This window comes from Uranotaenia lowii, chromosome 1 (genome assembly GCF_029784155.1).
Source record: "Uranotaenia lowii strain MFRU-FL chromosome 1, ASM2978415v1, whole genome shotgun sequence".
In the NCBI taxonomy this organism is placed as follows: Eukaryota; Metazoa; Arthropoda; class Insecta; order Diptera; family Culicidae; genus Uranotaenia; species Uranotaenia lowii.
In genome coordinates this window covers 77,413,964-77,438,213 of record NC_073691.1, presented here as the reverse complement: position 1 = coordinate 77,438,213, position 24,250 = coordinate 77,413,964, and the positions used below count along the sequence as shown (strand labels likewise).

The window sequence follows — 24,250 nt, the reverse complement described above, 5'->3', positions numbered from 1 at the left end:
TTTTCAATTTTTTTATAGTAGACTTTTACTAACTTTTGATGCTTTCAAGTTATGAAGCATGTTTGAAAAAGCAAATGTTCTGAAGATACTTAAGAGTAAAGATAAAAGACAGAGGCGCTACGAAAAAAGTTCCACTTTTAGCCCTTTTGGACCACTGTGCGACGTGGCAATGCGGTTTTTTAATTTGAGGATAGCTTTGTTGTTTCCATCTTGCTTTGTCTTGTGATGGGATATGTGGTATGTTTCGTTTTTTCCAGACATATGCAATGCGGTTGCGTTGAAAGGACAATGCCCGCGATGAGAAAGCTTATTAGTGTCGGACCGGTAAAGAATGTCATGCCGATAATTCCACCTCCAAGGAAGGGTTTTGCGGGTGTAGTTACCATGAAATAGAAAAAAAATAGATAATCTCTGAAGAATCGTCAATCGAAGGGGCTCCGACTGTCTTGCTGATTGGCCTCAGTTGCCCTGATGTCAAAGCTCATTCACCGGTTCGAAATAGGAACGAATTTTTTATCGACAGTCAGTAATGATTCCTTTTTTGAATGATGGAAAAGTTAACTGAATATACTGATTGAACAATTATCCCACACTCATTCATGCCTATAAATATTTTCAAGCCACTTATGATCTTACTTAAACGGAGAAATTCTCAAACCAAGAATATCTAGGCATGTCCATTAGAAAGTTTAACAAATATTTTCACTCTGTTCATAAATTCTTATATTGGTCAGAAAATATATTTTAGAACACTTGGTAACAGTAGTTATGGTCACTCGACTTTTACTTGCGTCATTGCAACCTTCAAACAACAGACTTTTGGAACTGACACAGTCAACGGCACTATTCTAGGCAATCATTTTCGCTTCACTATTTGACTAGGTTTCCGCTAATCGGCAATCTGTTCGCCTTCCTCCTCAATAACATCGCCGTCTTCCTCGTACTCCTCGACGGCCGCGTCCTGATACTGCTGGTACTCCGATATCAGGTCGTTCATGTTTGACTCGGCCTCGGTGAACTCCATCTCGTCCATGCCCTCGCCCGTGTACCAATGCAAGAACGCCTTACGCCGGAACATGGCCGTGAACTGTTCCGAAATACGCTTGAATATTTCCTGGATGGCAGTCGTATTTCCGATGAACGTGGCCGACATCTTCAAACCCCGCGGAGCAATATCGCACACGGCCACCTTCACGTTGTTCGGGATCCACTCAACGAAGTAGCTGCTGTTTTTGCTCTGGATGTTCAACATTTGCTGGTCAACTTCCTTCATCGACATCACACCTGGAAAAGAGTTAGTGGTAAATAAAAAGTTGGAGAAAAATTTGGCTGAAGAAAATCGTACCTCTGAAGATGGCAGCACAGGTAAGATAGCGACCGTGGCGAGGATCACAGGCCGTCATCATGTTCTTGGCATCGAACATTTGAGCCGTCAGCTCCGGAACCGTCAGGGCTCGGTACTGTTGGGAACCCTTGGCAGTGAGAGGGGCAAATCCTGGCATGAAGAAATGCAGACGCGGGAAGGGAACCATATTCACAGCCAGTTTACGCAAATCTGCGTTCAGTTGACCCGGGAATCTAAGGCAAGTCGTTACGCCTGACATCGTCACCTGGGATATAAGATGGTAAATGGTTTCAAAAACAAATCTAAATAAACATATTTATTTCAACTATTGGAAAGTTAATTTAGAAATCTCACGGAGATCAAGTGATTCAGGTCGGCGTACGAAGGGTTAAACTTTTTCAGGGTCTGGTAGCAGATCGCGTAGAGCGCTTCATTGTCGATACAGTTGGTGCAATCGCTGTTCTCCACCAGCTGATGAACCGATAGCGTGGCATTGTAAGGTTCGACCACAGCATCCGAGACCTAGAGAATTGATTGATCAATGAATACAGATAAGTATACTAACCGAAACCAGATGGTTCAAATCCCCGTAGGTGGGAGAGGTGAGTTTTAGCGTGCGGAAGCAAATATCATACAGCGCTTCGTTGTCGATGCAGAACGTTTCGTCTGTGTTTTCTACCAATTGATGGATGGATAACGTGGCATTGTACGGCTCCACAACAGTGTCGGAAACCTGTCCATGTACCGGGATGAATTTGGGACGACATAGAATGAAATCGAGAGAGAGAGAGAAAAAAAAGTTGACAATGATTGACATTTGAACAACACACATTCCTAGATGGCACCGCGCGCATATATGTCTCATGAGATCGAAATCTTTACCCAAACCTGTCGGCGAACTACTGATAGCGATTGAAAATGGGGTGTGCCGAGTCTGATGAATTGATAATGCAACTTTCTCGCCAAATATTGAACGTTCTAAGCCAAAGGTTTAAAGTGTCTGTCATCAGTGTACAGTGGTCCAGGGCGAAACTTTATCGTGAGAAAATTAATTACGAAGTTACTATAAGAGATAGACAGATGATTTTTTAAGCAAAAATGCTCATCAAACCATATGCTCTTTGATAGACTTTTTCCAGTGAATAGATCATAATCTTCTACAAAGTTGTAGCCAACAGTTTTTCAGGAAACTTTACTGAAAAAACCACATACATATGACGATTCGTGAGCGATTTATGATTTTTTTTAAAGTTGTAATGTTACGGTGTGTCGAAAATAACAGTATTCTGGCTCTCACTTTTGAGAATGATTCCATATAAATAACAAAAATGTCTTCTAAGCAATAACAAAACGAATAAAAATCGACTTTTGCACGAAAAATAGGGATATTCTTTTTCAAAAGGTCTTTAAATGTGTGAATTTGTATTGAAAATTAACAAATTTTAATTTTGTTTTTTTTCTAAAATTGAAAAAAAAATCTGTCTTTTGATATTCGAATTAAAAAATGCCATCAAAAAATAAATTTTTGGTTTGCGCCAATCTGAGATATGATACTTAAAAAAGTACAAGTTTTTGCTAAAATATCCCTTACAACCAATTAACATCTTCAGATATATGTAAGTTTGCTCTCTGAGAAAAAAATGTGCTCATTTTGATTTCATATTCATTCACCAAAGTTAGAGCCAGAATACTGTTGTTTTCGACACACCCTAACATTTCAACTTAAAAAATCATAACTCGCTCACGAATCGTCAGATGTATGAGGTTTCTTCGGTAAAGTAGCTTCAAAAACCCCCGGCTACAACTTTGTAGAAGACTATTTGGTTCTATCTGTTCACTGGATAAAGTTTGTGTGTGTGAATCATGCAAAAATGACACGCTCTTAAATATTTGATTTGAGATTACTAAAGCGCATTGTTTGATGATCATTTTTGCTGAAGATACTAATTGTCTATCTTTTATAATGATTTCATAGTTAATTTTGTCACGATAAAGTTCTGTGTTCAAATGGGACTCAGAATTAAGTTTTTAATTTTTTGCTTCAACAGGGAATCTTCACAATAGTTGTATATTATTTTTAGCGATAATTTGATAACAGCCAATTCGCTCTGCCTTAAAAAATTGGCTAACTTTGTAAGACAAACTTATATAATCGACAAGCTCAAGTTTGGTGATGCTTAGCGAATTTGGAAAGATGTGTTGCTTCTATAGATGAACATGTCAAAAACGAATAAAATGTTTTTAAGCGATATTTGGCGCGAATGTTGGAATGGAAATAAGTTAAACGATAATTTACCTTTGGCGAGGGAACTACCGAGAACGTAGTCATAATACGGTCTGGGTACTCTTCACGGATTTTCGAAATCAACAGAGTACCCATACCGGATCCGGTACCACCACCAAGCGAATGGGCCAGCTGGAATCCCTGCAAGCAGTCGCATCCTTCCGACTCCTTGCGAATCACTTCCAGCACGTTGTCCACCAGCTCCGCACCCTCGGTGTAATGGCCCTTGGCCCAGTTGTTTCCTGAAACAGTTTGAAATGGATTATAGTACCGTTGATCGTAAACTATATACAATTTTTTAACATTTTACCTGCACCAGATTGGCCGTAAACGTAATTATCCGGCCGGAAAAGGGCCCCATAAGGGGACTGCCTCACCGAATCCATCGTTCCCGGTTCCAGATCCACCAGAACGGCACGAGGAACATACTTGCTTCCGTTCACCTCCGTGTAGTAAACATCGATACGCTCCAGCTGCAGATCGTTGTCCCCGTGGTAGTGGCCAGTGGGATCGATGCCATGCTCGTCTGAGATGATTTCCCAAAACTACACCAGAGAAGGGTAAAACGTTTATATTAATGTAAAGAATAACACTAATGTTTTTTTTTAATTGTACATAGTATCTGATAATAATAGAATAGAAAATTAATTCTTAGAAAAACACAAATATCATATCCCAACTGCGATTGTAACCGAAAACATCCTTCTGATAACAATTCTCCAGAGATAACACAATTTTAATTAGTAGGAGAAAATTCGATACCAACTGTCATTGATATCGTTTCTTTGTTGTAAACAGCCTTAGGCTAGCAACTTACTACTCTCGAATTATTAAATCGTTACGAAATCTGAAAGAAATGACTGACCTGGAACTTTGGCGACGATTTTTAGCATAAAAATACGGACACGAATTGGAACTTGGAACGTTTTAACCGTTGCCCAACAATGCAAGCTAGAGAAGCTAGCCGCCTAAAGCTAGAAATTCTGGGACTGAGCGAAGTCCGTTGGCCTAACACTGGAGAACACAAGACATAGTCCGGGCAAATCCTGCTGGCATACGAGGCGCATACGAGGCGCTACTCGGGAATGAGGAGTTGGTTTCCTGTTATGCACGCAGGCCTACGCGGCCCTCATTAGATGGGAACCGATAAGCGAAAGAATAACCTGGAATAATTTGGAACTTCTTTGGGCTCGCATTGATCTCGCTGACTGGAAACTGTACCTATGCGTAGTGTACGTGCTTCCTGATCGCTCTAGTGACCTGGCTGTAGCTGAGTCTTTCTCGCGCTGCCTCTCCAAAATAAGCTCAATCTGCTCTCCCGAAGATGACATACTTGTTATAGGTGATTTCAACATGCCTGGCTTGATATGGTGCCCCTCCCACGGTGCCTTTTTGTTCCCAGATCCTATACGCTCCTATTTCTCGGCTCCTTCCAACATCTTCCTGGACTCTTTGAGCACCGCGAACCTTCGCCAGATCAACAGCTTCGAAAATGAAAACGGCCGTATGCTAGACCTCTGCTTCATAAACGAAGGCTTCAGGAATTCGTCTATAGATTTAGCTCCCGCCCCTCTCGTCAAAGTTGTTTCTCATCATCCAGCTTTAGTGGTCTCACTCGATGTCACTATCATTAACGCCCCGACTTCAAAAACGTCGATTACGAAGCTATCTCCCTCGTCCTAAGTTCCATCGATTGGGAGAACGAGCTCGATCTTTCTAACCCCAATGCTGCCGATGCGACTTTCTCAAACATACTGAACTACATAATCGATCGTCATGTCCCGAAACGTAGCTTACCGTCCAACCCACAAGCTCCATGGGTCACTAATCAACTGCGTCAATTGAAGACGGCTAAAAACTGTGCCCTTCGATACTGCAGCAAGCACAAGTCCCTCTGCACAAAAGCAGAATACCGAAAGCTAAACACGGCATAATAAAAAAAAAGCAGCAGACGTTGCTGAACTGTCTGCACCGGCTACAGCGCAATTTTAAGACCAACCCGAGATCTTTCTGGAAGTAAGTCAAAAATCAGCGGAAAGAATCCGGGTTTCCGTTTCAAATGTTCTTGAACGACTACACAGCGAACATATGTAATCTTTTTGTTGAGAAATTTTCAAGCGTTTTCACAACAGGATCCATTTCCTCAGAGCAACTCGATACGGCTGTAAGAAATATTTCACCTCTTGATTCTTCCTTAAACCGTATTTCATTCGATGACGCAGCCATTTTGAAGGCGACAGCTTAGCTCAAAAATTCATCATCTACGGGTCCGGAGCTCTTTTCTTGAAACGTTTCATGCCACATCTGCTGACTCCCATTAGGCATATTTTTCGAGCTTCGCTGGACTTCGCAATCTTTCCCTCGCTTTGAAAAGAATCTTACATGTTCCCTGTTTACAAAAAGGGAGATAAGAAAGATATAGACAACTACCGTGGATTTTCAGCTCTTTGTTCGATTGCCAAACTGTTCGAATTGGTTGTTCTGAATCCGATTTTCTCGTCCTCGAAGCAATACTTTTCCAACGATCAACACGGATTTCTGCCAAAACATTCCAAGACATCAAATTTGTTGACTTTCACATCGTTCGTGCAAGATAGCTTTGCCATGAAGTCCCAATCTGACGCCATCTATACTGATCTATCTGCTGCTTTCGACAAAGTAAATCACGATATTGCAATCGCTAAACTCGAACGCTTAGGATTCTGTGGACCTCTACTGAACTGGTTTCGAAGCTATTTAACGGGACGAAAGTTATCAGTGCAAACTGGAAATTACTTTTCAAGACAGTTCTTTGCTTGTTCAGGTGTGCCCCAGGGAAGCCACTTGGGACCGATAATTTTTGTCATCTATTTTAACGATGTACTCACTCTCTTGGACGGCCCAAAACTTTCGTATGCCGACGACCTCAAGTTTTCCACATCATCAATGGCCAATACGATATCGATCTCTTGCAAAGGCAGCTCAACACCTTCGCTCACAGGCGTGACACCAACCGCTTACCTCTGAACCACAGCAAATGTGCGGTCATTTCATTTTCTCGCAAGCGGAACCCTCTTGACGCAGAGTACACTCTTGGGAACGAAACCATCGCCCGGGTGGACAACATCAACGATTTGGGCGTTATCGTAGACAATCGGCTGGAGTTTAAGACTCATACGAATTACATCGTTGATAAAGCATCTAGAAGTCTTGGCTTCTTATTTCGCGTAACAAAGGAGTTTAAAGATGTGTACTGCCTAAAAAGCCTGTATTGCAGCATAGTTCGCTCAACTCTCGAATATGCATCTGCAGTTTGGTGCCCATTTTATCGGAACAGAGCTGAACGGATAGAGGCTATCCAGCGGCGCTTTATACGGTATGCCCTGCGACACTTGAACTAGTTAGATCCGTTTCGTTTACCCAGTTGCAAAAACCGTTGCCTTCATTGATTTAAACACGCTTCAAAATCGTCGAAACGCTGCACGTACTTTAATCGTAGCGGATCTCCTTGCGTCGAGGATTGACTCTCCCACGCTGCTGGAGGCTATTCCCCTCAGTGTGGGGCCCCGAGGATTGAGGAACAAAAATCGGCACGTCTATGTTCCCATCCGGCTGAATAACTACGGAGCCAACAGCACTCTAATTGGAATTTTGAGAACTTTCAACCGCTTCGCCAAGTACTTCGACATCGACGTTTCAAGGGCTACTTTCCGAAGACAAATTTTAATGGTTTCGAGAGCTCTGTAGATTTATGTAGTTTTTAATTCATTATTTTATTAAGTTATCATTAGGAACAAAATGTGATCCGTTGATGTTTTACAAATAAACAAATAACCGTAGCCAGATTTAGAACACGGGTTAAAAACCCTACAATGCAATGGTCCAGTGTAATGCGCCAATTGACGTTGCCGATTTGCAGAAGAAAGAGCAGTTTTACAGTCAACTGAACAGCATGGTTGAGAAAGGGTGACATTCAAATCCATTTGGGCGACTTCAACGCTAAGATTGGCTCCCACTACCAGGACCTTGATCGCATCATGGGGCGCCATGGTCTAGGACAGATGAGCGAAAATGGAGAACTGTTTGTATAATTTTTTGGCAACAGCAACATGGTGATCGGTGGATTGCGTTTCCTCCATCGATCAGCACATAAGGGTACTCGGGTATACCGAGATGGCCGAATAGAAAATCAAAATGACCACATCTGCATCAGCCGAAAATGGAGAAGGAGCCTTCTTGATGTTTGCACGAAGTGCAGACATTTCATGTGACCATCACCTCGTCCTTGGTGAGATACGACTGAGAGTCGCGCGTGTACAGCGGTGAGAGTAAAAAGTTGGATGACGATACGACGTCCGCCGGTTGGGGAAACCAGAGGTGAAAAGGGCATACGTTGAACAGCTTGATTTCCGAGCCTAGAAACTTCCGACACACGGAACAGTCGAAGAACAGTGGTGTGGAATCAAGAATGCCTTTATCACGAGGAGCCATGGTACTCTCGGCAAAGTTAGTGGAAGAAGACGTGAATGGATGTCGGATGAAACTTGGAGAATGCGGATGGTCGGTGATTGGAGAAGGCGAAAGTCGGAATTGAGCAGGCATGTACTGGGTCAGCCAAAGCAGCCGCTCGCTTACGATATGCGGAGCTTGAAAAGGCTGTTAAACGAGCTTGTAGACAAGACAAGAGAGTCTGGAACAATTCCCCAGCTGAAGAGGGAGAAAGAACCGCAGCTTATGGAGGTATCCGATTACTTTATGACATTTCTCGCCGCCTTAGTGGTCCAAGAACTAATAGTAGAATGTCGCTAAAAGACAGAGCAGGTCAGGTATTGACCGATCGAACAGATCAGCTCAAACGATGGACTGAGCACTTCGACCAACACTTCCGAGTCACGAAAAGCGGTGGCCATCAGAACCCGTAGCTCGGAGCGCCAACAGTAATTCGCATTAATGGCGTCAACTCGGAAGCGCCCTTGCTGGCTAAAATAGAAGCGACAATCAAAAGCATGAAATCCAACAGAGCCAACCTGGGATCGATTGCATCCATGCTGAAATGCTGAAAGCCGACCCTGACTTGTCAGCACAAATGTTGCACCGTCTTTTCGTTGACATCTGGGATACTGCAACATTCCCGGTCGACTGGATGTAAGGTATACCCTCGTAAAGGTCCCGAAGAAAGGAGACCTGGCTGTAACTGGCGAGGCATAACGTTGATCTGTACAACCCTCAAAGTACTCAAAGTACTCAAAGTGATCCTGAACAAGATCCAAGAGAAAATCGACGCTACACTCAGGTGGCAAGCTGGATTCCGATCCGGACGATCATGTGTGGACCACTTCACAATGCTACGAATCATACTCTTTTCTGCTGATGTTCGTTGATTTCGAAAAGCATTTGACCGGCTTAACCATGAAAGCATCTGGGCGGCTCTGAGGCGACGAGGTGTCCCAGAGAAACTAGTCCATCTCATCGAAGCACAATACGAGGCATTTTCGTGCAAGGTCTTGCAAGACGGTGTCTTGTCCGATTAAATCCCGGTAACTGCTGGAGTAAAACAGGGATGTATTATATCACCGCTAATTTTACTTTCTTTTTACCTTCTTTTTTCGTAATGGATGAGATTCTAACTGGAATGATCGACTTTGTACCGAACCGAAGATTGCCGTGGAATCCTTAAACAATGGAGCAACTGAACGACCTTGACCTGGCAGACAATATTCTTTTGCTCGCCCAAACACAACCGGATATGCATAGAAATCTCGTCGACCTCACCGAAAGCTCCAAGGCAGCAGGTCTCAAAGTCAATGGTGGAAAGACCAAGTCGATGGAGATCAACACAGGGAATCCCTTCAGTTTCATAGTAGCTGGGTAACAGGTTGAGAAAGTGGAGTACTTCCAGTACTTTGGTAGCCAGATAACGCCTGATGGTGGTACCAAGAAAGACATTGAAACCCGGAAAGCCCGATTTGCGTTTGCGAGTCTCCAGAACATCTGACACTCACGTCAGTATCTCTACGAACTAAAATTCGAATCTTTTACTCAAACGTCAAATCTGTATTGCTGTACGGGTGCGAAACTTGGTGCACATATGCGGTAACGATGCTAAAACTGCAAGTGTTTGTTATTTGTAAACTGCGGAATATCACCCATGCTTGGTGGCCTGGCCTGGATCTCGAATGAGGAACTACATCGTCGGTGTCATCAAAGGGCTCTAGAAATCGAGATTCGGGAACGTAAGTGGAGATGGATTGGACACACGCTGCGAAAAGATGAGAACGAGATAAGCAGAGAGGCACCATGTGATGTAAATCGAAAAAGATACAGGAACAAGGGAAGAAATAAGCGTGGAATTCCCTGTCGCACGCTTCATATGATTATATTATAGGGTTTGATTATAAAGTGATAATGTTCAATCTTAACTAAATATTCTAGACCTTCGAAATAATCTAAAATCAAATTAACAGATCTCACCAGAAAACGATCATGAATGCACCAAAAGAGCCTTCGATACATCTTGTGGACACTTGCAAGCGATTAACTGCTCCCCAATCTGCTATATTTAATCTGGATGTTAGTTTCTCCGGAAAGCTACTCCGGTCTAATTCCATTTCATTGCAGGTAGCTAGTCCAATCCGGAAAATTTTGGTCCACACAATTCGATTCTTCTTCTTCTTCTTCTCTCTACTTGAACGGGTTGAAAGGGCCAGTGGACAATTCAATTCACTTCTTATTAAAACGAAAATTTTCTACAAAAAAAAATCTGATTTGAATTTTGCTGCTGAGGAAAACACACCCGTCATCACCGCAGCAAAGCCTACTTCCACAAAAAAGTGTCGAGGGATGACATTTTACTGTTAACAATCATATTCAAGCGTGTTGAAAATTATAAACTACATTATCTAGCAAAAATTTAATTAAAGTTTTTTCAAAATTTGATTGTTCCATTATTGATTTTTATTTTACTCTACAGAGCATTCTACAAATATTTTTAAGGAGCTTACAAAATGGTGCATTGTTTAATATCGAAATTTTATAGCAGTCTTGCAAATTTTTAATGAAAGTTTTGAAAGAAGATTCGATCTACGGTCAAACATCATTAAAAATTCAAATAGGCTATTGTAAATTGTATGATTATTCTATTTATATCGCATAAAAAATTGCTACTAGCTTCTCGATTCTCCATTGGAAAACACAACAAAGTGTGAGCAAAAAATTTGAAGTTCTTTTTCGTGGTAAGGGATTGAAAACCACCTATAATTTATTTTCTGATTTGTCATTCAAGCAATCATAAATGATTGAAACAAAAAGTTCAAAACAATACGAATCAAAACAAGAGGAAACCTTACGAGCGGCGCACTGCATCGAGATAAATTATAAACGCCGCTCATGAGTAGATTATTGGTTAATCTAGCATTGACACTGGCGTTATATTTAGCTTCCTATGAACAAGCACGCTTTAAAGAATCAACAATTTTATTACTTTGGGTAAACTATTTCAATTCTCTGTAGGTCGATCACTTTCATTGCTCGTTGTTAATTGACCGTACACACATCCCGTTCACATTTTTTTCGTTCTATACAGTTACGTAAGATGTTCCGTACACCACAGGTCATACTTTGGTGGATTTTTTGTTGTTGTGAAAGGTACAATTTCGTTCCACCAAATGACTTTTGCCTGTCGCAGAATCGGGAAAGCATGATATCATATCACAACGCCCCGTCGAAAGATAAGATATAGTAAGCACTTACCCCGTGGAAGTACTAAATGTTATTAGTTGTTCATATCATGAGTTTGAGACAGAAAAAAAAATTCTTACATCCAAGATAGAAATAGATTTTTCAACTGCACCACCAGGTCGTGGTGAGGTTTGAGATGATTCTGATTGAATTTCAGCATATGTCACATCAAAAAATTACTCACTTTCGACCCAATTTGGTTACCGCATTGGCCGGCCTGCAGATGAACAATTTCCCGCATTGTTGTGGAGTTTCAGCTTATCAACCGGAGTAGTAATTCAATTAACAAGTTTTTGAAGCCGAACACCAGAAGAAAGCAAAAAACTGCGTGCTGCTTCACAAGTAAAAACCGCACTGAACAATTTTTACTTGGAGCGTCTTCGAAGACGAATGACGAGGCGACGACGTAGCGAGAATATGTGAAAGGTGCCGGCAACGTTCTAATTTTATTATTGAGTTAGGTGATACCGTACGTATTGGGTCTTCTCGCTTTGGTTGTCACACTTCAACTAACTAAGTGTAGCGTTGTACGACTGACTTGACTTGGCTTGACTGCACATGCCGCCCAATAACATTTACGCAGGCAGAGGCGACAGATTGAGGCGTATAGCATAGCAGCTAACTAAATACTAAGCAGGATGAACCTATTTTTATGATGTGTCACACAAACACCTAACGGCGGCTTATTTTTGAAAATGAACTACGGAACGCGTGGTAGCAAAGTCGGACACGATTCTACTAGGTGCTACGGAGTGTTTTCAATTTGTTCAATGGATTGGTTCAGTGCTATCCAAAACGCTTAGTTCCTAATCAATGAATGGTTCAAAGAGTCATTAGAATTTTCAATTTCACAGTTCGTTTTCAGATTAAAAATCATTAATTCTAAACTCGAATACGGAACTTGTTTTTTTTATGTTGAACAGAAGCCAGACTTTAATACAATCATATGAACTGTATACATTGAGGCATAAAAAATGCAGTAGCAAATCAATGTTTTAGCTAAGAATATCACCTTACTTATAGTTGCATACGTGAAGGCTTTATAATCAAAGTAATGAGTTCAACCTTCGCTTACACCAGGGGTCGGCAGCCCTTTGAATAAGAAAATCCAAAAATAACTCTTTTTTTTATATGAAGGTCATAAGAGCAACACACATAAAGAAGATTTTTATAAAAAAAAAGCTATTCTAAAGGGATCTAAAAATTTTCAGATCTTAAAGCTTAAATGGTTGAGTAGGTATCATTAAATTAAGCTATGGAACCACTATTTAGTAACATTTGCATTCCAGGAAAAGTGCTAGTGAGTAAACGGAGGACTTCATCTAATACGTGATTATTGGCTACTATGCAAATGTTATTCGACTATCGAAACCGTATTTTAGTATCACTCCCGAATGTGAGACTACAGAGACTTTCCGGACAAAATACTTAACTCAGTCGCAGAATCATTCACTGGAAGTCAGAGTCGTTCTACAGCTAGATGGCCGGAAATTCTATCGGGAACCGGAAACTCAATAGATCGGTCTTTAGGCATATGGTTCGACATAGTTCCTCGCATCGTGAGATTAGTTTTTAAAAGTTTTTGATTTCTATTTAAAATTAAAAAAAATCAAGCAATAGATGCTCAAATTTCTACATTTTTCGATGCCGTCGAAAACTTTACCCAGTTTGACGGATTGGTACAGTGCAATCACCTGCAAATTTTATATTGCTTTTATTAACCTATACAAACACAGTTGATATAAAAATATCGGACAATCATCAATTTTTTTTAAACCTCCCATAATGGCCACCTTGAGGAGAACGCTTATTGAACCATAGAAAACAGCTATAATATATGTGAGTTACATCATTGTTTCGTGTTCACCATTAATCGGGGCCGATGAGCGTTTTTTGCCGTAAAATCTAGCAGCAAATTTAACTCGATGAAGTCAACTGAATTATGGACGTCAACTGAATTATAATCAATTTTAAAAACGTGTTTTAAAATTGATAATAATGAAAAATCAAAAAATAATTTATGTTGAAAATTGAGGAACTATGTGTACATCATGTTGCAGAGCGTAAATTATAGGTAAAAATGATTTAAAGATCATAAGAGCTTATTTTCGGGTGCTCAAAAATTACAATGTATTCGTCATTTCTCAACACGCAGAAAAATATATTTTAAAAATAATAATATTTCGGCCAAAAATGATAAAAATTTTGGTTGGGAAAAAGCACAAATATATTTCTGGTCACACTGACTAAAAATATCGATTTGGTTTAAACTTATCGTTTGATTCAAAATAAAATTCACCCTTTTTGAAAATGATCTATGACTCTTATCAAAATAAAAATTTTTTTGGGTAAAACACATAAAAATTCATTGATTCAAAAGTAATAATAAAGTAAGGTTTTAAGCAGTTTAGTTTTTCCAATTAAAATTAAATTAAGTTATATTTCTTTTAAATTTATGTTTATTTATGAAATTCGGAATTTATAAATTATGAAATTACACAAATATAATGAAAATGCATTTTATTTCGGAATATAAATAATGCCTAATCAGCTCCGATTTGTTGCCACTATCAGAGCAGGACATCTGCGCAGTTGGGTAGCCAGCTTGCGGTCCTCAGATGCGGCACCACCATCACTTTGATACGGACCAGGTACGACGGTTTCAATTGACCTACCTTCCATGCAACTGTCTTCCAAATTTGAAAGGGGCTGCAGCCAATGGGTCCGGGACGTACTACGAGAGTTTTTAGGTGATTCTTGGGTCGTAGCATCTGAAAAATGAAAAAAAAATGTTGGAAAAATTATTTTAATTGGCAGTAGAATAATTTTGTTTTCCCGGACGGGCTTGGGTAGTTTTCAAGATAAACAGCAGATTTCGAAACCTACCTTGATAGCTGCTGGCCGATGGACATGCCGTTGTTGTTTGTTTCGGATCATAATTGTTATAATTATTTTCCGCCTGGGCCATGGCGGTGTACTCCGACCATTTTTTCACTATTGTTGTTCCTTTTTTTCGGTTTCGCTTATTTTTTCTTTTTTCCATTTTTTAACTTATCGTTACACGCTCTTTTAAATAGACCTATTTTCGTTTTAATTTAAACCAAATTTGATTTTTAAGTAATAAAAAATGTGAGTGCACAAATAAAAAAATTGTTTTGCTAATTTCGTTCGAGTTTTTTATGAAAACCACTGAAAAAAATGCATAGGAAAGCTAAAATAAAATAACAAAACCGTTTTATTGAAACCATTCCCCATTCTTTTTCTGCGTGAACTAGGTGTTTTTTTTTTTAAATAATTCTATAATGAAGATAAGGAGATTTCTTTTTTGTTGAAAAATTAATACAATATGAAGTACGAAACTAATCCTCATGAAAATTTATTTTACAAAATACGTACTTTTGTAGAAAAGAGGAGTGCTTACTGTTGTATATGGAGCCACCCTAGAAGGCGGTCCACCCTAGCATCCCAGCTAGCACTACTACATAGATGACATCAAGAAAATTTCTATACCAGCAGTTAGAGCTGGCACGCCATTAAAGCCATACGCACATTTGTATTTTGCTCTTACTTTCAAATAAATCTTAAGTTTAGTAATTGCGAATTTAATCAATTACTTATCCGAAAGTTAAGACACAACATTTGGTGTCAGAAGTCGGTTTCGGTTTCGCGAAAAACAAAGTCCGGTCGAAAGTAAAAGTATACGCGTTTTCGTCGATCGAAAATTAAAAACGAAACCCAAGATGGCTGATCCAGAGCAACTTCAAGCTCTAACACGGATGTTGGCCGATGCCCTAAAATCATCGCTTCGGTCTTTGGGTCCCCTCAATGCAGCCCCGCCAGCAGCAGAAGCAGCTGCGAAACCGCCGTCATTTTCTGTTTCGGAATATCGTTCTTCGGAGGATTCGACAGTGGCCGACTACTTCAAACGTTTCGAGTGGGCGCTGGAGTTGAGCAAAATTCCGGAGGAGCAGTATGCGCATTATGCTCGCGTGTACATGGGAGCGGAACTCAACAACGCCATCAAGTTTCTCGTGAGCCCGCAGGATCCAGCCGAATTGCCGTTCGTCGATATACGGAACAAATTGGTGGAGCACTTCGACCACCCAAAGGATAAGTACGTAGAGAGTATCCGGTTCCGTGAAATTGTCCAGAAGAAAGGCGAGTCAGTGTCAAGTTTTGTTCTTCGCCTCAGACAAGGTGCAGCATATTGCCAATATGGCGAATTCCTCGACAGAATGCTGACCGAGCAACTTCTACATGGCCTTGCATCGCGGGAAGTGTGCGATGAGATAATCGCGAAGAAACCCGAAACCACAGAGAACAGAGGTCGGGCTGGAGCTCAAAACTTGTGTAAAAATGTCAACCGTTATTTTAAAGAAAAAAATTACTCAGCATATAGCCACTAGATGTCGCTAAAACAAACTTAACGAAGATTTGTTAATTTTCGTTAAACATGCACGCTAAGGTAAAAATCACTTCCAAGCCGTAATGTACAACCTGTCTGAACTTTTTTGAATGGTTATTTAGTATTTAACATCCATCGCATTAACTTATGAAATTTAATAAAAAAAAAAATAGAAACGTTTCATTATGTATACAAACGAAGAAGTTTTAGATGGTTTACTTACTAACTTGATCGGCAGTTGAAAAGCTATCGATCCAACATTTTAAAGGAATGGCTGTAAAATCTTTATCTTTTATTTGCATTTTACTGTGCAAACTTTATCCAACTTGATGAACTATATTTATCAACAAGAAAAACACAAATTTTCTTCATATATTTTACAGAGGTATTGATAACACAGGTCTACCAAATTTACTTTCTCCGAGATGCACATAGCTATGAATTATTTGGAGACGTCTTAGGTTTTTTCTTCTATGAGCTCTCATTTTTTTTTTTCTTTTGGAGCAAAATAGAAATCCTTGAAAAAAAAATGTAGACCTCAAAGCCACGAAACGCATCCAAGAAGAATAAAGAAACCTTAATTGATTAGAGGATAACAAATTGATTCAAAATTATTATTTTTTCATAAAGGTGTGTTGGTTTATCAGTTACAAATGATTAATTTACTAGAAACTAAGGAATTTGTGCATTTCCAAGCGCCTAAATATTAGAATTTAGAACACCAGACACTTAAATATTTGTTTTGAATCGTAGGAAACAAAAATGGTGCTTGCTGTGTGTGCAACTTCAACTTTGTAGTTAGAGAATCACCCGACACGCGAGCGTAGAACACGCGCGACTTACTCGGCCGAAAGCTGACCCACGAAAAGGAGCATCATTGCTCGGCTTGCGTGTACGTGCAGCAGAGAGGGAGAATCGGGTTGAACTCCGACAAAGGCGACACTCTCTCAACAATGGTCAAGGCAGTGTGCGTCTGCTAACAGATCGGCCCACACATCCTCCTTCTTCTCTAAAAGAAAAAAAAAACTTGATCGGGAGATATTCTTTTATCCTTGAGACAACTCTAATTTCGATTTGAACCAATAAGTTTCGTCCATCGGGCCAACGGAGGTAGTTCTTGGAATTTAATATTCCTTTATTTCAAATATTGCTTTAGAGACTTAAATTATTTCTTGTAAAAGTGTTTTTTTTTCAAAACTTAACAGGACAAATATGAAATGCTTGCATTTCTTCATTATTTCTTCATCATCTGAAATCGATAGAAAATCTTATTGACTCAAGTAGATTTCAGTACTATCTCATTTACTAAAGTAGATTTCAGTACTTCAGTACTTCAGTACAACAGTTCTACCTCTGTTTAAGTTGCATGGTATCACCTGCCTTTCTTAAAATTGCGATAGAGGCGTGATTTTTTTCAGTACCAGACCAAGTACAAAAAAGCTGGGTTTTATTCTCCTCCCAAGGCTTTGGTTTAAGCTCCACACTATCATCAACTATCGACAAATTTTCGGAATGTTAGATGCCTATAAAGTTTCTAGTGAAACCTTTTTTCTTTCAATCTGCAAATATGTAAGCTTCTGCTAACAAAACCACGCCAAGCTTATTCGTGGTTTCCAACAACCAATCGCTGTCTCCTACGCAATTATTCGCCAAAACACTACATGGTTATCAATTGTAGAAGTTAGGACATGGAGAAGACATCTAGCTAAAAAATTTCAATTTGAAATTATTTATTAATAATCCAGACAACTGCTGGACAGAGAAAAATCTCTGATTTTGATTTATTTAGTCCAGTTTTCCTAACCGACTACGCTATTGTCCTCAGCATGGACTTTCGTTATAGGTTCGTTGAAAATCAAAAGTGAACTTTAATTCTTTCAACGAAACGATCAAACAAATAATTGCAACAGAATCAAGACGATCCAATCATTTGCTGATACATCAGACCATTAGACACTAGATCGAAGAACGCTCTTCACGATAATCACATTTTTACCGGTTGATCCAACATATGAGTTTTCCTTCCAGAGAATCTCATATTGAAATAACATAATAGAAATTACTTCGAAAACCCTAAGAAAATTAACTTTCGTGAGTTGAGGGAATATTTGGCTGATTATTACATATTTTAGCCCTTACATGCACTTAGGCCGGTTACCTCATAGCTGACAACATAAGATTATTTGTGTTATTTAGTCACATAGTTGGTCTAATGATCCGTTTCCTATTCATTTACATTTTAAACAGCAGATTTACACGTACTACATTTCAATATTACCTGATTTTCGCCACATTGGACGGCAAATCAAAAATCTCAACGAATCGAATATGGCGCAATCAACTAAGATATGATGCTAAGCCTGAACTAAAGCTATATTGAATATTAATTTCACTTGGCCTTCTTTAACTCTGTTTTATGTTTTTCACAGTGATACCAGCAATGCATAAGGTGCATCAAAATCAGTCAGCTGATCTTCAGTGTTTATCTTCGAGTTTGAGTGTCTGTGCATTAGACATTTTGTCATGTTCGACAGGCGATGGGTGGTAAGCTTCATTTTAGCAGGCCCAAGCCCCACTGCAAACTAGTGGGCCGATGGAAGCGAAAAAGTTGCATTTTCACTCTCACATCTTCTCACAAGATCTGTACGAATCAAAGTTGAGAGAGATTTCGTCAGCCTCTCAGCCACTTGTCGGTGATTACCCCGACATCCTTCGTGCTGCCGAACCACGGGTTTCGCATGTGTGCGTACACGCAAAGGCTAATGAGAAGACTCGATTTATGTTTCGGTTAAATTTGCGCGTGGCATACATCAGCAATCATCACCATTGTCACATTTTAATCTGTACTATCTTTCCCAAAATCATACAGGCTTTCAGCACAATTTTATAGCCTCAACTTTATAAATAACATATCAAATAGCATCTCAATTCTTAGGAATTTCTTTTAAAGCGTTTTGACAATCGAAAACTCCATGGTCATGGTTAAAATAACATTCTTGTCAGATTTTAAATCTGAATACGGTCTTTTTTTGTATGTTTATTCGATTTTATTGTTTTTGTAGTCTTTTTCTCAATGTAGTTAAATTTGTATAAAATTCTATTTTTGTAGAGACCTTTTAACGACCAGGCCGTTCTGGTTAAATCAAATGCTGACTTTGTGGCAACCATAGCAAGCACCAAACATGCAGAGCAAATCGAAAACTGTACTAGAGTATGGTGAGATGAGTGCATTCAAACCGAAGACCCAGCTGATAAATCCAAGGGGCTGAAAGAGAAGGAAATTTCCGAACTGACATTTCTGTACCGCACTGACGTTTTGGTACCAAAATGCCATTGAAATCAAAGGGGAACTGACGTTCTGGTTCCAAAAAGTCGGTACGGTCCGTTTGTATGTGATTTGACAGTTGCTTCAGTGCTTTGGATAAATCCAAGAGTGCGTTCACGTTCAAGAGTTCGTGGCATAATTCAGGGCGTTTCACTACACCCTTTTTAATTTTGGGAACATTAACCTAAAAAACGAATGCGTTTTATTAATATTGGTATATTAAGTCCGTTCACAGATGTCTGGTCGAAATATGTAGAAACAAGTAGAAATAGACAGTTGATCACTTATTTTTGTCTTATTGATTTCGATCGATTTCTACCAGGTCGAGACGATTGCTTCTGCAGAGCTGGGTCGGTTTTGACTAGATTATTTCAACTTGCTTCATTGAACAACGACCTGATTAGTTTCACCCAAAACATCGGCTCGTTTAATAAATAACTATCAGTTGACAAAAACCAGTAGAAACCTATTTCTACCCACGATTTAACGAAGCTTTCATAGATCAAGCCCATAAGACTTCATTTCATTATACCACATGAGTGTATACTTTTGTAGTATGTAGATAAACTGTATATTGTTTTAAACGTCCTACTTTTTCTCACCAGTTAGCCAAAATATTGTTTTGAACATCTTTCTTTTCCACACCCGCTTGTCGATTATATCTTCGCTTAACTCAACGTTATAATGCAACTATGCTCAGATTCTAGAAAGACATAAAAAACTTGATAACATGTCCAAAAAATGTTTACTCTGAAAAAGCATTCCGTAAGGATCTTTCATCCGGTGCAATAAATGTTGACTTTAACTAACCATCTTCATAAATCCGTCGTTGTTGAATGCGATAGCTTTTATTTTAGAGCTATAGCTGTTTAAGGATTCAATATAAGGTTTATTTCCCTAGTAATCGTATTTTTCATACTAAATGCATAATTTAAATTGTGTGAAATATTTTTTTTACAGCTTTTCTGTTAAACAAAATTTCAATTATTGAGGTGATATCAAGGAGACCAGGGGAAGACTTTTCCTAGTTACTTTTTCCTCTACAATAACCGAATTGTCGACGTTCACTTAGCTCGACATATTGTTATAATTTAGAATGGACATTTCAACATTCAATGAGCTTTTTCATACGAGATAACAAAACAGACTGATCAGAAGCAATAATTAATTATCAATGCCAAAAAATCTTTTTTTTTTTTACTTTCAAATTGTTTGTTTTCCACATAAATCCGAATAAAGTTTGCTCGGTTTTCAATGTTTGCTAAACTTCTATATAACTGCGATACTAAATATCAATGTGGTGGAAAGCGAGTTGCAACGTTAGTAGTTTTTTTCTTCGTAAACATAGTTACCATGTCAAAGGTGACATTACTTCAGACAGTTTGCGAGACATGTTTTGCCTATGATAAATGAAGCTCATTGAAAACGACGTGTCGCGACGCAGACTTTTTTATGATTGACTCAATATGTGACCAGTTGTCGTACTCCAATCTGGCATGTTTCGTTTATCTCGACCGATAAAATTATAAACCTTTTTTTTCAATGCCGTGTGAATTTGCTGTCCCTTCACAACACCAGCTTATCCATACATTTAAAAAAAAATAGGATTCGAAAGTGTTCCAATGCACTTGCATATTTCAAAACATTTTCCAATAGGGCTCACATTATCCTTAGTTATTAGAGCCAAAAACAGACTCTGAACTCTGTATCTATTGACTCAGTATCAAGTTCATTTGACAATAGAGACGAAATTTTAATGCGCTTTTTCCACTTAGCAGACCCTCCGTAAGCTATCCTCGACGTTTCAAATTTGTTTCTTTTAAACTTATATCTGCCTTGTTAATTTTAAAAGTGACAAATATTTCCTCTTGATTTCTAAGTGGGTTACAGGCAAATTAATTTTATTGAGTTTCGAAAGACCGTGAAGACGTAACTAAACAAGTAGGACAATGGACAACAAGACTTTTAGTGTGCCCTTCTATCTCTGTTATTTTTTTAATCGTAGAGCGGATTTGGCATGCTTCACAAATCTTCTGAAGAGCAATACCAATTTTATCAAGTGGGCTTTGACTAAACTTTCTTCATTTTTCCTTTTCTTTCTTTTTTTTTTTTGCTTTTTATCGACTAAGATTATTCTTTCTCATAGTACAATTTGATGATTTTTTTTGAATTCGAATAATTTCCCATTTGCAATTCTTTTGGTGATTTAACCCATTCTCGCCTACTTAAATTTGTATCTTCGTGTACATGATATATTTTGTCACGCTTTGACTATTTTTAAACATGTTCTTTTTTATTTCTCTCTCTTATTGAATATCTTTTTTGCTTTCGCTTCTTATTTTGATTAAAAAAATTAGCCTTTACCACTGTGCGCTATTTTCATACACTTTACCAATTGAACAACCAACATGCTTCTGTCATTGAAAATATTCTTGCGGACTCTCGTCTCGCTTTTTTTTCCAATCGATACCAAGCGAACTCTCAATCCACTTGCATCATTTTTATTTCTGCCGGCGGACTTTCGTCTCGCCATTTCCTTAATGGATATCAAGCTGACTCTCAATGCGCTTTGTATCCATCAGTTCCTTTGGTGGACTCCTGTCTCGCCATTTTGTCAATTGATGCCAAGCGGACTCTCAACGCGCTTGCATCCGTTCAATTTTCTAGCGGACTCTCGTCTCGCCATTTCCTTAATGGATAACAAGCGGACTCCCAACGCACTTGCATCCGTTCATTTTCCCGGCGGACTCTCGTCTCGCCGTTTTTTTTTCAAATGATGCCAAGCGGACTCTCAACGCGCTTGCATCTTTTCTGTTCTATGAGCGGACTCTCGTCTCGCCATTTTTTCACCAAGCGGACTCTCAGCACGCTAGTTTCCTCCATCTTTCTTTTTCCACTTTCACAGCACAAGTTTTTTTTTTGCAACAACTTTTACTTTTTTTTGTTTATCTAACCAAACGGAGCTCGCGTGGGGGTGATTCTCTACTAAAGCAACTAAAATTAGGTCCAACAGTCCTGTCACGGTCGCCAATGTGCAACTTCAACTTTGTAGTTAGAGAATCACCCGACACGCGAGCGTAGAACACGCGCGACTTACTCGGCCGAAAGCTGACCCACGAAAAGGAGCATCATTGCTCGGCTTGCGTGTACGTGCAGCAGAGAGGGAGAATCGGGTTGAACTCCGACAAAGGCGACACTCTCTCAACAATGGTCAAGGCAGTGTGCGTCTGCTAACAGATCGGCCCACACACTGTGTAAGTTATAAATAGTATTCAAAACCAACTATTGAATGATTGATTGAATGATTGTATGATTTGAAGTGATGAAAACACTCATTTGAGCTTCAGGATTCAAACCATTCAAACTAGCCAACTTTTTTTTATGCATCGATTCCTACAGTTACATTTTATGTAAGTAAAATGTAAAACTAGTTAATAAATTAAAATTAGTGAGAAAATTGGAGCGTGTGAAACGCAAATTTTTATGTAAACAACAATTTTCGACCACGTGGCGACGAAAATTCAAAACATTATCAAGGATGCCAATTTGATGAAAATTTCTTTTTTAGTTAGAAATCTTGGGCCACAATTCGATTTATATTATTACTTTGCGATTTTAAATTCCTATAAAGAAATGCTATCCAGTGTAATGATACCAGATTGGCTGGTTTTATTTCAAGCTTACGCGGATTTTCAAAGAATAAATTTAGGAAAGCGAGGTTTGGGGGTGGTCTGGATTTCGAGGGAAAAAGCTCGGTTTTTACTGGGATATATACACAATTTTGGCGAAATCAAAACCAAATGCTCCAATAAAACTAACTATTTATGATTTTAGCCTCAAATAACAATTTTTGCTTAATCAAATTGAGCTTATAACCATTTTATAAAATTATAAATGTGTCTCGAGATAAAAAATATTCATGTTCACTCCTGAAACTGATCAGCCCGGTTTTTAATTCTATAATCTTGAGTTCCTATGATTTTGCAAAGATTTCTGGTAAAATGTCCGGGTTTGTTCTGCCTGGAAAGGTTAATCATGTGACATTTTGGATTTTGTCACTGTCGCAAATATATCCAAAACCCTTTTAGATTTCACTCCCAATCGAATTCCAATTCCAATCTAAAATATAAATCCCTCTAAAAAATTAACTTAATTATGATATTGGTTGCGTTTTAGGAAGTTGAGGATTAGTTGCATAAGACTGAAAGCAGTTTTAAAAAACACCTGGCACCCCTGTTCAGCAACGGGGCAGTTCGTTTAGTTTTCGTTAACTTAGCAATCAGCACCATCTAGTGGCTATATGCCGAGTAATATTTTAACGAAATACTAACGTATTCGGATTCAAATTCTTACACAAGTTTTCGGCTCATTTTTGTTCTGGGCCAGACCTCTGTTCTCTGTGCCGAAACGTTCAACGCGGCATTTGAAGTTGCACACACACTAGAAGCCACTCGCAACTCAGCCAATGAAGTGCAAACGGCAAAGCCGTCAGTGTATGGAGAATCGACGAACAAGCTGGGCTTCGAAAAGCCGAAGACGAGAAAGGGAAAATCGATCAAACTTTCCTCTCACAAACACCAGCGCACGGAGCCGAAGGAAAGTGCAGAAGGAAACGTCAAAAAGTGCAACGGATGTGGTGGTCAACATAAGAGAAGTGAATGCAAGTATCGTGACGCAGAGTGCTTCACCTGTAAAGGAAAGGGCCACATATCAACAGTGTGCAGGAGTGGCAAGCAGAAATCTCAACACCGATCGACCTACCAGGTTCAGGCGCACCAACAACCGGCAGCGCTAGTGGACGAGGTTCAGTCGTTGAGCAAAATTCATTCTTTTGCCGCATCAAAACAAGTGATTAACGTCAACATCGACGGCTACGAAATCCCAATGGAAGTTGACACGGGAGCCCCCTGTGGAATCATCAGCGAAAACAAATTTCGATCAATCAAGCCAAAGTGTGTCCTCTTGAAATCGGACCGCCAGTTCAGCAGCTATACCGGGCATCCCATCGTATGCTTGGGGAGCCTTCCAGTGAACGTCCGCATCGGAAAAACAACCCGTAATTTGAATCTACACGTTGTGTCCGGAAACTACGATTCGCTCTTTGGTAGAGAGTGGATTTCCCAATTTGCAGCGGAAGTGAATTTGAACAAGCTGTTTAGCCAGAGCCATTCGGTG

General features: G+C 39.4%; 3 protein-coding genes across 4 annotated transcripts; 1 reads left to right on the top strand and 2 right to left on the bottom strand.

Moving 5' to 3' along the window:
* Nucleotides 1–699: 699 nt before the first annotated feature.
* Nucleotides 700–11,877, bottom strand: LOC129740488 (tubulin beta chain-like). Of its 2 annotated transcripts, none has more exons than XM_055732183.1 (6): nt 11,530–11,877; nt 3,940–4,174; nt 3,642–3,871; nt 1,700–1,867; nt 1,346–1,610; nt 700–1,284 (listed from the first exon to the last, which is right to left on the bottom strand). In XM_055732183.1, the coding sequence occupies exons 1-6, from the start codon at nt 11,584–11,586 to the stop codon at nt 890–892; spliced, it is 1,350 nt and encodes a 449-aa protein (XP_055588158.1). In that variant the 5' UTR covers nt 11,587–11,877; the 3' UTR covers nt 700–889. The 2 variants fall into 2 exon arrangements, with proteins under 2 accessions (XP_055588158.1, XP_055588150.1); XM_055732175.1 differs by lacking the exon at nt 1,700–1,867 and adding an exon at nt 1,911–2,078 and having other exon boundaries at nt 11,530–11,875.
* Nucleotides 11,878–13,874: 1,997 nt separating this feature from the next.
* LOC129749095 (uncharacterized) lies at nt 13,875–14,418 on the bottom strand. The gene is made up of 2 exons (XM_055743958.1): nt 14,232–14,418; nt 13,875–14,116 (listed from the first exon to the last, which is right to left on the bottom strand). The coding sequence occupies exons 1-2, from the start codon at nt 14,386–14,388 to the stop codon at nt 13,893–13,895; spliced, it is 381 nt and encodes a 126-aa protein (XP_055599933.1). The 5' UTR covers nt 14,389–14,418; the 3' UTR covers nt 13,875–13,892.
* A 667-nt stretch (nt 14,419–15,085) lies between these two features.
* Nucleotides 15,086–24,215, top strand: LOC129761056 (uncharacterized). Its single transcript, XM_055758759.1, has 3 exons — nt 15,086–15,459; nt 23,434–24,131; nt 24,184–24,215. Exons 1-3 carry the CDS (start codon nt 15,086–15,088, stop codon nt 24,213–24,215), a joined length of 1,104 nt encoding a protein of 367 aa, XP_055614734.1.
* The last annotated feature ends 35 nt before the right edge of the window (nt 24,216–24,250 follow it).